A 15,026-nucleotide genomic window follows, 5' to 3' on the forward strand; every position below is an offset into this window, starting at 1 on the left:
TTTTTGGTTGTTTCCATCTCTTACAGTCTTACAGAATGATCTAATGTTTGCTAATGTGTGTGCCCTCTTTAATAATTCAGTGACCAAATATTAAATTAATTTGGGAAATATTTACGAATCGCATGGATACCTACTGCACATAAGCTCTCCTACTGGGTGGTGCAGCTGTGCCTTGGAGGAACAGTTAGGTGAGAAGTGCCTAAACATTAAATCCTATTCCCAGTAGACTAGGCACCTAGAGGCAGTGGCAAAGTCTTTTCCTTATATCCTCTACATCACTTAAATATAGTGTTGAGGATATAAACAGGTGATCAATAAGTAGTTCTCCCAGTGAATTTCCATAATTAAAACCCATAATGGTCACCAGCCAAATTTTGGAAGAAATCAGAGTTCCTTTCTCTTGCTATCGGGGGTGGGAGGGGCATATGATGGCCACAACACCGTCCATGGTAGGAAGTGATGCCAGACCAGAGGCTGAGAAGAATACTTCTTGTGGTTCAAATCAAAGGATATTTGAGTAGACAGAAAGGATAAATAAGCACTGAAATTAGCCTCAACACCAGAGACTTTGCTTATTGGGGAAAAAAAAGTTTCACATCTGAAAAAACACAAGTGGTTCGGAGTTCTAAATACTCATTGCAAAATTGTTTTTGTACTGACTTCACACCCTTAATGGTTTCCACTCAAAAATGGAGCTCGTCAACTATACTGCTGCCAACTCGCTCATGGGGTTTAGATCACAGCCTCCTGAGGCAATTGCCATCTTTTCTGCATCTAGAATCTGGCTCAAAACCTTGTCCACATTTACTTAGTGTCTCTATACTTGTATCTCCTCTAAAGAACAATGCAAGCTCCCAGCTGAGTTAAACCCAAATCTGCAAAGCACTGTCCTTTAGATATTTAAAAATATGTAAAGGAAAATGACCACAGTGCTCATACTGTAATTTCAAATGGCAATTTCCCTATAGTTTTTAATAGTGATTTTTTTGAGGTAAAATGGAAACACTCAGCTGCTCAGTGAGGCAGGGTTAAAATATTCTGCAAAAACACAACTTACAGCAGAAGCCCTGGACTACCAGTTAATGAACTCACAACTAGTGGTACAAGACAGGTGTATTGTGGCAGATTCATGGCCCAGAAAAGGATTTTATTATTATCATTATTATTTTGTCTTTAACAATAAACACGTTGACAAACCATTTTTATGATAAGTGACTAAGGGGACTAAAAAATGTATATAGCAGAATCAAACACTGGTACTCCCTGGAGTGTTCACTAGATTTCTCTCACAGCTGCTGTGCACATCATTTCTTTTCCACTTATATTGTATACTAGGGGTCTTGGTTTTCTGGCTGAACCTGTGAGATTTATTTATCAAACGAATCCCAGTCCCAGCAAGGGTATCTAATGAACCTATGACAACGTGGCCTCTGAGGAATCGATTCTGTAAGGGGCCACAAGTCTCCCTGTTTGGGTATTTTTTCCTGGTTGAAAACTCTGCTTAAAATTTAGTCTCTTTCATCTTAATCCTGAGAAATCACGGTCATTGACAGGGAACCAACAGCATCCGATACCTTTCTGCGAACAGGAGAGTCACACTCGTTAACCTTCACCTCGAGTTTTAAATACAGCTGTGCAAGTACAGGTGGAAAAGTCAAGGTTGCCCGTTATGCAAAGCCATCCTGTGACTCCACCCACTGCCATGGAAACCCAGTCGTGGATGAGTGTGAGGATGTGGATGTGGCAGGTGAGTGTGTTGTGTCAGTGGGTTTGTGGAAGTGTATGAATTTGCATGAATGTGTATTTGTATGTTTGTGATTGCTTGTGTATGAATGTTATTTGTGTGTACTTTTGAGTGAATGTGTTCGTGCATTTGTGTGTTCATGTGTGTGTTCATGTATGTGTTTGTATATGGTCATTTGTTTGTGAGAGTGTATGACCATGAATGTGTGAATATAAACGTGTTGTGTATGGGTGTGTATTTGTGTGCAGTTTGTATGGGTGTGTGTATGAGTGTAAAAGTGTGCGTGTGTCTATATTGTGTGCGTGTGGTTGAACGTGTGGATGAGTGTATGATTTGTGTGTCTAAATGTGTGTTTGGGTGAACGTGTCAGTGTGTGCATGTGTGTGGTTGCCTACGTGTGTATTCGTAAATGGGTTTGTATTTTTGTGTGTAGGAATGCACGTTGTGGGTGTTATTTGTATATATGTGAGTGCATAATTTTCTGTGTTAAGTATTGCATTGTGTGTATTTGTGCGAATATATTTGTGGGTTTTGGAGTGTGTGGTGTCTGTGACTGTGTATTTGTGTGTTCCTGTTTGTATGCGTGTGAGTGTGTAATTGTGCAAACGCCAAGTGTTTGGACTGTGCGCACCCTGTGAGTGTGCATTTGCCTGTGTTTGTGAGTCTATATACTTGTGTGTATGTGTGTGTGTGTGTGTGCGCGTGCGATCGAGCGCGCGTGTGAGCGGGTGTGTGCGGTCGCCGCACGCCTCCACCTCTGCGCGAACCGCCCCTTCGCGGCCGGAGCAGAGGCAGCGGCCTGGCCGGCGGGCGAGGGAGGGACGCGCGCTGCGGTTAAGCGGGCTGCGCCGCCGTCACCGCCGCCGCGCTGACTTTGCCCTTTAAATCGGTCTCCAAGCCGATTACAGCTGATCTACCACGTGACGTTTTACCTTCTGTCTCCCGGAGCGAGTTGCCCGAGGACAGTCCTCCACAGGCTGCGGCGCGTTGCGCCGCCCCAGCCCGCCGCGGGGGCTCGGGCTCCCGCAACTTTGGGCAAAGAAACGGCCGGCCGGCCGCCCTCGCGGGGCCACTCTCCCTCCACGCGGGCGTCGGGGGCTCCGGGGGCTTCGCTCGGCCAGGAGGGCGGCGGTGGCGGAAGACAACGTGCCCCGACCACAGACCGGCGCCCCTCGGACCCGCGCCGCGCCGCGCCGCGCCGCGCCCGGAAGGCCGACGGCGTGCCCTGTGCGCGGCGCCCGGAAAAGGGGAGTCGTCCGCCGTCGGGAGCCGAGCGGGCGCGCCTTCGGACGAGCCGGCGGGAGATGGCCGCGAGGCAGGGGTGAGACCCCAGCGCCCTCACCATGCAGAAGAGCGTGCGCTACAACGAGGGGCACGCCCTGTACCTGGCCTTCCTAGCCCGCAAAGAGGGCACCAAGCGCGGCTTCCTGAGCAAGAAGGCAACCGAGGCGAGCCGCTGGCACGAAAAGTGGTTCGCCCTCTACCAGAATGTGCTCTTCTACTTTGAGGGCGAGCAGAGCTGCCGCCCGGCGGGCATGTACCTCCTGGAGGGCTGCAGCTGCGAGCGGGCACTCGCGCCGCCCAGGGCCGGGGCCGGGCCGGGCGGCGCCCGGGACGCTCTGGATAAGCAGGTACCACGCGCCATCCCCTCCCCGTCTCCCTGCCTGCGGCCGCGGCAATACCCAGTTCTTCTAAGCCCAGAGGTCCAGGGCCCGATGCGACAGTGGGACCACCCTCCGAGATTTCGAGATTCCCCTGCGGCGTCTGTGGCGGGACAGCTCCCCTCCTCCGCCTCCCCATCTCCATCCCCGCCTTGTCGTCCGTCTCCTTGTGATCCGTTGGAATAGGGGCTCGGCTTTATATTTTCCGAGACCCCGAAAGCTGTCGGGTCATTGCAGCTTCCTTGCTAACCTTACATTGCTTCTTTACACCTTGTTCGGAAGGACTTTGTGTGGCGATGTGTGTTGACACCTGTTGGGTGTAGATTGGCAAGACGGAACTAACTTATTTGTAAAAGTTTGGTTTCTCCGTCACCCGGCTAGTGAGTGTAGGTTTTTTTGCCTGCAGATGTTGGATCAATGGCTGTGCGGGGCACAAGCGGGGCTCCCAGGACGGATGGGCACTTTCTGTTGGTCACTTTCAATCTGTCTTTGTGGTTTATGTCAGTTTACTTTAACATTTGGCCTGCTGTGTCTAATTATGAAGGTAAATGTGTATCCGTTTCCCTCAGGATTAATATTTGGTAGCCACATTCCTGCTATGTGTAAATATGCGGGCATTTTTAAAGAACGCTTCTGTATACTTTTAAATGAATGCTTTGAGAATGAATGTGACCTTTTTATTCTGGGTCATAATTTTATTAGTTTTGCTATGTTTTGCACTTAGGGAGGAAAAAACACTCCAGATTTAGTAACTCCCGCCCCCCCTCCCATTCCTGCAAGTGCGAAATTTGTACTTTTTTCAATCACCATTTCTTATTAAAGTTAAAGCAGACTAATTTTATGCTCCCAAATGTTCTCACTTTGCTTCTAGATCTCCACCTTGAAAAAAAGAGGCTGATGGTCTTTGTTGTTGCATAAAAATTTTTAGAGCTTAATTTTCCATGTAAGTCAGGCCAAACAGCTTCTACTGCAAATCCCCGAGGGCGGCTGTGAGAGGCGCTAGCGATGGAAAGATGAGTAAAATGCCTACATAACCCCTGGGGGCTCATAAAACAATGTGTAAAATTAAGAGGAGCTAAAACTAGATCAACCAGAAGTTTGATTTTTTTCGCTTTGGTTTCACAATAAATCATTCAGACTTAACTGATTAAACTTGGTATAACACTTATACATCCGAAAATTTAAAAATATTCCCTTTGGTTTTTGAGGGCATGTTGAGAGTTCTTTGAAAAACTGATTTCCAATTTTGTAGATATAGATACTGGAAATATAAGTTTAAATTTCAAGTCAGGCATTTTAAAAATTAAACTGAGAGCAGGAGGAGGGGTTTTGAGGAAATAGGTAGAGACTTTTTTCAGGATCTTTTTTTTTTTTTCTTTTTCATTGGTGAGGTTTTTTTTTAAGGCATGTGTTCCAAGGCCCATGGGAGCAAAAACCAGTAGGTTTTTAAAGTGTTATTATGTCTATACTAAAATAGGGTACTTGAAATTATTCTGAAGATACATCATTGACTCAGTTACAGATAATTTTTTCTCTTTGTGTTTATAATAATATCAGGAGATAGCCACTTTTGTTATGAGCTGAGAGTGGGGAGTTGTTACCTGTTGCACCTTAACATGGTTGTCTGACCTGTTAACATATGAAAACCAAGATTTTTCTACTTGAAGAATATCCAGACTCTCATCTTCAGGACAATTTTCTTTAAACTATACTTTATAAAGAAATGTAACCTCCAACTAATTTGACTTTCATGCCACTTTCTAATGGAAGTCCTAAAAAGGTCCCCTTATTGAGAATTTTTTTCTCTGTTTATCATCATACAAGTTATGAGTATTTCTCAATCATTTATACATCTCTTCGAGGTTAGAAATTAGAACCTTTGGTGTTTGTAGTAAAACTGAGATGTAGAGAAGCAAGCACTCCAAAATGGATTAGGAGTTGGATTGGGAAATCTGTCAGTTTGTCTTGTGTTAGACATGCTTTTGTGACTTGGGTTGGCTTAGCAGACTGATATTTTTGTGTAACACTGTCTGTCTGGGTGTGTTTGAAGAATGAAGAAGAAACTGCAAAGATAAGAAACAAAAAAAAGTTTACCTTAAATCTACAGTTTATGCAGTTGGTTCTCTTTCAGTTAATTTGTATTGCTAATGTGCTCACTTCATCTCAGGCACCTAGACATGGTGGACCTGTGAAACTGGTGAGGTAGAGGGTGGATGTGAGGCGCTGAGCAGGGATCCTGTCAAGGTCTGCTTCTCCAAATATGCTTCTGGAACTTTCCACATATATGTCTCCATCAACCCCATAAACATACTTGAAGGTTAGGGCTTGAAACAGGACTTAGGGAGGCAGAATGGGCTTCCTCCACCATTTCTGTGTGACTTCTTAAAGGCAAATCTCTTAACATTTCCTCTGTTTTTTCTATTAATGAAATCTGTTTTCAGATGTGTTAATAAAAATTAAGAGTTTGGCTAGGATGATTCCTGAGTTATCTTCCAATAATGACATCTCCTATTTCTAAGATTATAACAGAGAGTGTGAGCGTTTTGCTGTGCACAGGATGTGAAAGACAATTTCACAAGATTTAAAGATTATCAGTCTCTGTAATAAACACTGCATCTGAGTAGTTAAGGCCAAGCAGGTGATTGAAGTGGATATTCTGATAATCTAGTCAGCAGATGTGCAAAACTATAGAAACATGACTGCTTGAGACAAAGACGTTCTTATCATTCATATTGGAGGGCGACACATTGTAATGACAGTGACAGTTGATGTAATTCTTGCTATAAAATGCCTCTAATCATTCTTGCCCGTTTAAATTCTATTTCTCCTTCAAATAATTTAAAAATTCTAATTAACTGTGGTAAATTATAAGAAGAAAACATTCATTGGTTTGCTTCTTCTAAATAATAATTCAAAGTAAGTTGGTTGACAAAAGAAAATTAAGGTTTTTTCCTTTTTTTCTTCTTTCCTTCCATCTTTCCTCCCTCCCTCCCTCTCCTCCTTCCCTTCCTCCCTCCCGTCTTCCTTCCTTCCTTCCTTCCTTTCTTTGACTATTTTATCTTAAACTGTTTCCAGTTAAGAAGAAAAAAGAAAGGTATTTTTCACTTTCCAAATGTGCATAGGTTGAAGGAATATTTGCATTGCTCCATTTTCTCAATAGTGTCCCAAGATTTCACTTTGGAAGCTCCTTGGGAGATTGCAAGGCTCTCTTATCATCCTTCTGTAGCAGCTATTTCTTAGGGATAGTTATGGTGATATAATCAAAATGTGTTCAGTTATGGAAATTTTTAAGTGATGTTCATTTTCTCGAAAATGTGTGTTGGTGGTACTTCTTTCTAAAAGAGCTCCATTTATGGAAAATGAAAAGCTTACCTTTTGTTCCAGGTGAAGGTGTTTAAGGAGGAAGGGAATTTGTATGTAATAAGTACCTTCTATGTGCCAAGCTCAGTGTTATCTTCCATTACTGAATCTAACTTGAACCTCACTTCAGCTCTTGGAGACTGGTAATGTTCTTTCATTTTTACCTATGATAAGACTGAGGCTTAAAGAGTTTTAGGAGATGACCAAAGTCCAACTCTAGGTATGAAGATTGAATAATCTTGAAGAGTGCCTTATTAAGGAGACTATTTAAATCCACTGAGGTTCAAGAAATTTCAAATTTGGGTGGAATAGGGGCTGGGGTTGTAGTATGTGGATCACTGTTTTGTTTATTCTTATTTCCCCTTAAAAACCGTTTACAGGACAGGTTCGATTCTTGAGAAATATAATTGCAGACCATTACATTTTCAAAGAAAAATGAGATTTATGTTTAAACAGTTTTACATGGCATTCGTTTACTTCAGTAAGGAATCTTTAAAACTATTTGCTCTGAGGGTGAAAATACACATCCCAATTAGCCTGATCTGTTTAAGTGGTTGTATCTGTCTTGCCTGCTAGCAGGAGAGACGTACAGGAACAAAGCCATCTGTACTCTTATTTTCCTGGGAATGTTAAGTGGTCTATTCAGCCTGATTTCAGTTGTCTCGGTGGGGGTGGGGGGTGGGTGGGTAGGTGGGTGGAATATCTCCTTAGTTCTGGAGGTTTCAAGTAGTAGATACTTGTCATATTAGTGCTGAATTAAACGTGTTGATTTAATTTTAAAGGGATTAAGGGTTATGTGATTTCCCCTGTCACCTCATTTCTAGCTAGTCATTTTAGCCTTCCAAACTTGTCCACCAGCAGAAGATTTTAATCATTTTATCAAATTAGGCAGAGCTGCATGCAAGCCCTGAAATAGTTGTAGAGGGTGGGGAGTGTAGGTCATGGGTTTTTGTTCCAGTTCATGTTGTTTAATTGAAGTATAATAACAAACTCAGTGTTTCCCTTTCGGTGTTTGCTTATTGAACACAAATAAAGGGCAAATGGAATAAAAGTATTTGTTAAATCTTGTAAAACATTTAAAAATGTAATTTAGGAAAGAAATGATTTATCACTTGAACTTTGTAATCATTCTTCCAATTTAGATTTAAGTGAAGAAAAATAACCTATGGATTAGCAAAATATAGTTCTTTTAATTTTGACTACACTAAACCTTACTATTTATATTATTGTGCTTATCGTTAAGAATTCTACATAGAAAAATCCATCTTTGATGTGACGGATGTACATAAAAATGAATTTTTATTGGGACAAGTATTTTTCTGTGGGTTTTAATAAGTGAGCGCTAAATGCACTACTAAATGGTGGAAAATATTTGTAGTGTGATAACAAATTTTTTACTTTCTTTCAGGAATTAAAAAATAGAGATATTTTTCTTTCATTGGATGATAAGTCCTAAAGCATGTATGATAAGTAAATGTTTCTGGTTTTTGCAAGCAAATATTGGTAGTTTGTTAAAACAGTTGTTGGTATTGCTGTTTGTTTAATGCAGATTATACTTTTTAGTTGACCTTGTCCATATTTTTCAATAAATATGCATGCTACATCAGTATAATTTTAATTTTGTAGAATAGAAAAAGCTAGTATTTAAGATTATTTTGTAATGAAATAAACCATATTGACAAATAATATGGATTCACTCAGGTCTGAAATCCCAATTTCACAATTTTAAAGTAGCTTTATGTTTTTATGCCTGTTTATTTGTCCTATAAGAAAGGGATATGTGTTTGTATGTGTATATGTTTATTGAGTTTATCTTCCATCATTAAATATTAAACATTTGTTATGCAGTTATATATGTTGGAGTTTATAGGTTTTTATTTGTATCATTAAGACATGTATTTCAAGACATGAGTTGTAAATCCAATCGGTGTACAATTTGGGGTGCTTTATTTTACAGGACTAATGATTTTAAGTTAATCACGGTATAAATTCCTCTCTGAAATTAGTTTATCTTAATTCAAGACTATGTATAGTAAAATCTTAGTTAATATTGAAACAAAACTAGAAACGGTATTTGTTAGGTATCAATATAGCACTATGGTAAATGTTTGGTTACTGTATAATATTTGGCCATTATTCTAAAAATTAACCATTATTCCAAAATTATTCATTACATTTCAGTTGGTGTAATTTTCAAATATTAGCTGATTGTGAAGTTAGAAATACATTATTTTGGCTCCACCAAAGGGTATATTTTACCATTTTTGCCCAAGGAATTCAAATATGATTGTGTGTATACTTTGGGGGGAAAAAACCCCAAACAGCAGCAAGTTTTCCTTTTTCTTTTACTTGAGAAAACATTGGTATCATAAAGTGGAACAAGGATGCAGAAAGCACATGTTCTCACACTTTTCCTTTTTACTAGCACTGGAAAAACGCTTCACGAAAAATGAAGATTCAAATCATTTTTCTTAAAACTCCTCATAGGGAATACAAAATGCTTCAAATATACTTTTAGGGAGAGGGCAGAAAAAAAAACCAAGTTTGAGTTGATCTGTGTTTATTTAAATAATATTTCTTTTCTTTTTGAACTGTAAAGGAAGAAATGAGAAAGTTGGGGAGGGCTGTGTAAGTTACAGCATCAGAGTATAGTAAGTTAATGAAAAATAGAATTCTCATAAGATCTGAGAAGATACAAATAAAACAACCTTAAGAAAAGCTATGCTTAAAAATAAAATTTATTGACCCTTTAGTGCTTCATTTTTTTTTTTTTTGCGTTACGCGGGCCTCTCACTGTTGTGGCCTCTCCCGTTGTGGAGCACAGGCTTCGGACGCGCAGGCTCAGCGGCCATGGCTCACGGGCCCAGCCGCTCCGCAGCATGTGGGATCTTCCCAGACCAGGGCACGAACCCGCGTCCCCTGCATCCGCAGGCGGACTCCCAACCACTGCGCCACCAGGGAGGCCCTAGTGCTTCATTTTTTTAAATGTAGGCCATAATTTCTTTTATTAGCTCTTCCCATACTTACCATTGTGACATTGCTGAGACCAATGATGATGATGGAAACAGCCAGGGATCTGAGGGACCCTGGTTACTGGTATTCGCATTCTTTTCAGGTTCCTAAAATGTTTTGTTTTGTCATTTTATGATTTAATGTAGACAATGCCTGATTCATTTCCCGAACTGTATTTATGAACTCATGCCATTTGTGTGACTAATGTAAACAGGAGGGTTAGTGCTGTCAAATAGAGGGACAAATGGAAAGCTAGGAGGTTTCCTGGGTTAGAAATGTGGGAATGGGGAGGTAGTAGCCTGGCCTAAGGCTCACTGTGGAGCATCATAACTCTTTACAGAAGGAGTCATAACAAGATAATGTCAGTGATGCATAGGTATAGGAGGCCACTCATATCCAGTATGAATTTGCTTTCTTTTAACTTTAAGAATATCACTTTCCAGGTCAGATGGTAGTATTGTGTATGGTTCCGTTCAGGAGTTAAACCGCGGGGGTTTCAGTCTCCGCTCAGCTGCTTACCAGATACATGATGAGCGATTTCTCTTTCTAAGCCTGGACCCCTGCCTGTGATGGGGATCACGATAGTACCTACATCATCCAGTTGTTGGGAGACTCATAGGCAACAGTCCATGCCAAGCTCTCCACACAGGGCGCAGCACATACATAGCACATATGTCAGCTGGTGTTTCTATTACTCCCTTTCTAATATAATTCTTTTTTGATTTTCTTCTTGTTGCTTTCATTACTAGGGTCACTTAGGTGTTTTTTTCCTTCCTTCCTCTTTAAAAAATACTTTTAATTTAACACAGACAAAATAGAACAGTTTAGGGAACACCAATATACTCATCGTCCAGCTTCAACAATCTTCAGCTTTCTGCTTTCTTGTTATCTCTGTTTTTCTCCACACATGCCTTTTTTTATTGTTGTTGTTCAACTATCTTAAAGCAAATCCCAGACATCATTATTTCACTTGTAAATAAGGAAGTTTTTGGGTTTTGGCATAGCTCTTGTTTGGCGCTGAAGATTGTACTAGGTGTAGCTCTGAAAAGAACGATCGGGGAAATAGTTTGTAATGTGTTTCTCTTTTAATGTGTGTTACTGTAATTGTCATCATCTTTTTGTTTCTTTGATATCATTTTAAAGGAGAAAGCTTGAGACGGTAGTTGTGAAGACATAAAGGTAGTAGAATTAGCTTTTAAATAAGTTCTGGCATGTTAAATCCTAAAGAAAAATTTGAAATCAGTTTTAACCATGATCGTGGTGTAGAGGTATTTTCATGATTTGACCACACTCTAGAAGAAATTAAATTATTGGTGGCTCTGTTACTGAGGGATCTTCTTTTCTTTATTGAAGTGCATTTACCAAACTCTTCCAGCAGCTGGAAGAGTCTTGTTTAGAGTTGAGTGAGTGCTTTCTCCTCTGATTCTTTCAGAATCAATTCTGAGACCCAACAGTAGGCAATGCTATTTTAAGGCAATTACTAAGGTTTCATTAATCAAGTGTGCAGTTTGCTTTCTCTAGTGTTGCTAAGCTTTTCTAGGGTGAGTTGGTCTCTGTCACATGATTGTTTGCCTTAGGCTCTTTTTTTTTTTTTTGCGGTAAGTGGGCCTCTCACTGTTGTGGCCTCTCCCTTTGTGGAGCACAGGCTCCGGACGCGCAGGCTCAGTGGCCATGGCTCACGGGCCCAGCCGCTCCGCAGCATGTGGGATCTTCCCGGACCGGGGCACGAACCTGTGTCCCCTGCATCGGCAGGCAGACTCTCAACCACTGCGCCACCAGGGAAGCCCTTGCCTTAGGCTCTTTTGATTACAAGGGAGAGATACGAACTCAAGTTGTCTTGAATAATGGGCACCTCTGTGTGTGGTGGGGGACAGTGGGAATATTGTAGGGCAATATAAGGGCAAGTACCGCTCTACATTTATTGTGACCTAGCTGTGCTTTGGACATTGGTACTGGCTAACATGTTTTTCAGTGTGTTTATGCGTCTTTGGTTCCTTACTGCTTCTGTTTTCTCATAATTTCTGCTTCCCCTCCTTCAGGCTGCTGTGCCCCTCGTGATACTGACTCAACATATTGTGGCCCCTTTCTCTCTGCTTTTACTGCTTCAGTTCTCACTGCAGCATCTCTTATTCACTCAGTATATTCAAGCTTGTCTTTCTGTGAGAGAGAATCTGATTGACTCAGTTCACATTTTGGGGGCTAGACAAGACCATTGGTCTCTGACCGGTCCATAAATTGGCTGTCAAACAGCAGGGACTGTGGGTGAGGGATTTTCATGGAAAGTTTGGTGGGTGTGAGAGACATTATTATTGACATGTCCAGTGTATTCATCAAGCTAGTAAATATTATTTTCACCAACTAATATTTATGCATTTAAGCCACCTTCTTTTCCCTCAGTAGTAGCTGTACATCCTTACCTTATCAATAAGATCTTTCCAGTAAGACAGTTTCTGTCCTCTGGTCCTGATAGGCCTCCTGTGTTGCTAAGGGTTCATGTTCATAATTTCTCTTTCCTTTCTTAATACTTTAATATTAAAAATTATTGAATGTTGTTCTTTTAACAATAACTTAAGCATATTTTTCAAAGTATAGCATACATATAGAAAAGTGCACAAATCATAAGTGTGCTGCTTCCTGAATTTTCACAAAGTGAATATATTTTTGTAAGCAGCATCCAGATCAAGCCATTGACATGATCAGCCCTCCAGAAACTAACCTCATGTCTATTCCTCTTCAATGCTCCTACCCATGGGTAGCCACTATCCTTACTTCTAACATCATGGATTGCTTTTGCCTGTTTTTGAACTTTGTCATTGACTCATGCAATAAGTACTCTTCTGTGTCAGACTTCTTTCCCTCAACATCATATCTGTGAGATTCATCGATGTCTTTGGGTATTGTGATTCATTCCTTTTCAGTTTCTTTGTAGTATTCCACTGGATGAGTATACAACAGTTTCTTTATCCATTCTTTATCTACTGTTGATGGAACACTTGGATTGTTTCCAGATTGAAGCTATTACAGATAATATGTCTATGGAAATTCTTGTACAGATATTTTGTGCGCATAAATGTATACATTTCTGTTCAGTATTATACCCAGGAATGAACTTGTTGGTTCATAGGACTTACTTACATTCAACTTCAGTAATTATTGCTAAACAGTTTTCCGAAATAGGTAAATCAATTTATGTTCCCGCTAGCAGTGTATAAGAATTCCAATTGCTCTACATTCTTGCTAATACTTGGTATTATCAGTCTTTTTAGTTTTAAGCATTCTAGTGGGTGTGTAGCAGTATCTCATTTTGGTTTTCATTTTCATTTCTCTGATAATTAGGTTGAACACTTTTTCAGGTGTTTCTTGACCATTTGATTGTTCTCTGTTTTGAAGTGCTTGTTCAACCTTTTGCCCATTTAAAAAAAAATTGAGCTGTCTTATTGATCTGTAGGAGTTTTAAAATATTAAGTTAAACTCTATGAATGGCCATTTTTGAATATCAAAAATAATTGAACATCAGCTTGTTCATCTTAGTATATATGAAGACACGAGTCCTTTGTCAGTTATATGTATTGGAAATATTTTCTCCTACTCTGGTTTGCCTTTCTACTTTCTGACAGGTGTCATTTGATGAAGAGAAGTTTAAAACTTTAATGTCGTATAAGCTATCTGTCTTTTTCTTTGTGGCATTTTTCTGCCCATGAAATGAATGGGGATGGGGACAGCATCCGGAGGTGCTTTGTGTAGAAGGTGCAGGAGCTGGAGCCTTCCCTTGCTGCTCTGTGGTCAAAGCAATCAAGTGCATCACAAAAGATGCAGCAGTAAGTAAAACAGAATGCACTTGCAGCAGCTTTGGACTGCCACACTAGGATGTTTTGCCTTTGGAGGAAGGCTCCAGGGGCAATTCAAAAAGACAAAAAATCATAATGTTCTTTTCTCCCTCATACCTTCTAGGGTCTGAGGTGTTCCCTCCCCAGGTGTTGGGTTGTTGCTCTTCCTCTAGAGATGCATAGATGTATATGCACCAAAGACTTGTACAAGAATTTTCATAGCAGTGTTATTCACAAAACTGGGTGTCCCATTTCAGAAGCTCTAACTTCACTTTGTTTCCAGTCGTCCCCAACTCGCACCTACACCTCTCATCTGGAAGGGTCAGGTGCAAGAGGGACAAGGTACTTTTATAAAACTTAACCAGAGTTAAGCTTGAATCCCTGACACCCCCTTTCAGCTCTGCTGCCACCTGTAGGTTGTGTCATCTAGGCTGGCCTGGGGGTGCTGTTAGGGAAAGAGAAATGCATCATGACCAGCGCTGGTTAAGACAGAATCCTCAGTTTTCAAAATATATCTGTATAATGCCCTGTAATTCTTCCCCTTTTGTCCTGATCATTACCCAGGAAGTGGCCAAGAAGGGATGACCCCTTTCTTGGAATACCTGCACTCACTGATCAAACTGCCTTATTAAAGTATATGGACCAGGAGGGAATGAGGGAGAAAGGGTTGGACAGTCAGTCCATTGTTGAGTATACAGATTAGTTTCAAGGGCCACAATGGTGTGACTGGAAACAGCTAACCAGTAACCTAAAAAAGTATCGACAGTGGTGAGGTAGCATTGCTAGTCCTGAGAGGGCTTTGAATGTCTGGTGTAGCCAATCTACCAGGAGTGGGAGGGGTTGCACCCCTTGTGACATGGCCTCTCCCATTGTGAGACAAATGGGTCAACTTTTGGCAGGCATCACAAGTCTGCCCTGCAGTGGTAGCCTTCCGCATTAGAAACAGAGTCAGGCTCCAGCAGAGCTTGATTCCAGTTGATTCCACAGCCCTTGATTCCACAGTCCTTCCTGTGGACATCTACATGACTGATCCATACAGTTCAGTCAGCAGACATGGTTTGTTCCCAGGTTCATGTTTCCAAAGAAGGGTCTCTTTAATCTTACAGTCTATAGTTTTGCAAGTGGCAGACCAAACAGCTCTGCCACTGGCACCAGCCCAAAAGTCTGAGCCCTACCCTCTGACTGGAGCAACTACATCTGCTTTTTCTTCTGCATAGCTGACACTGAGGCTGACTAGCCACAGCACCCCAATGGATACCACTGGGTTTCAGCTTAGCCAAACCATCAGTGAACCGGGCCCAGATATTTAGGGAATTTCTGTGAATCAAGGACCCTATTGAGTCAGTGGCTTTGCCTCAGGTAGCAGAGCAGATAAGGTTCCCCACAGAGAGATACTTGCTACTTTTTAAAATGTAAAGCTGA

At 41.1% G+C, this 15,026-nt stretch overlaps 1 protein-coding gene across 2 annotated transcripts in view; it reads left to right on the forward strand.

The window, feature by feature from the left end:
- Positions 1–2,746: 2,746 nt before the first annotated feature.
- Positions 2,747–15,026, forward strand: part of RASGRF2 (Ras protein specific guanine nucleotide releasing factor 2) — a 243,459-nt gene continuing 231,179 nt past the window's right edge. For both annotated transcript variants that reach the window (XM_081232427.1, XM_081232428.1), the window contains exon 1: positions 2,747–3,375. In XM_081232427.1, the coding sequence (XP_081088553.1) occupies positions 3,088–3,375 (288 nt within the window). In that variant the 5' untranslated portion in view covers positions 2,747–3,087. The remainder of the gene's footprint in view (positions 3,376–15,026) is intronic.

This window comes from Mesoplodon bidens (genome assembly GCF_964165515.1).
Source record: "Mesoplodon bidens genome assembly, chromosome: 4".
NCBI lineage: Eukaryota > Metazoa > Chordata > Mammalia > Artiodactyla > Ziphiidae > Mesoplodon > Mesoplodon bidens.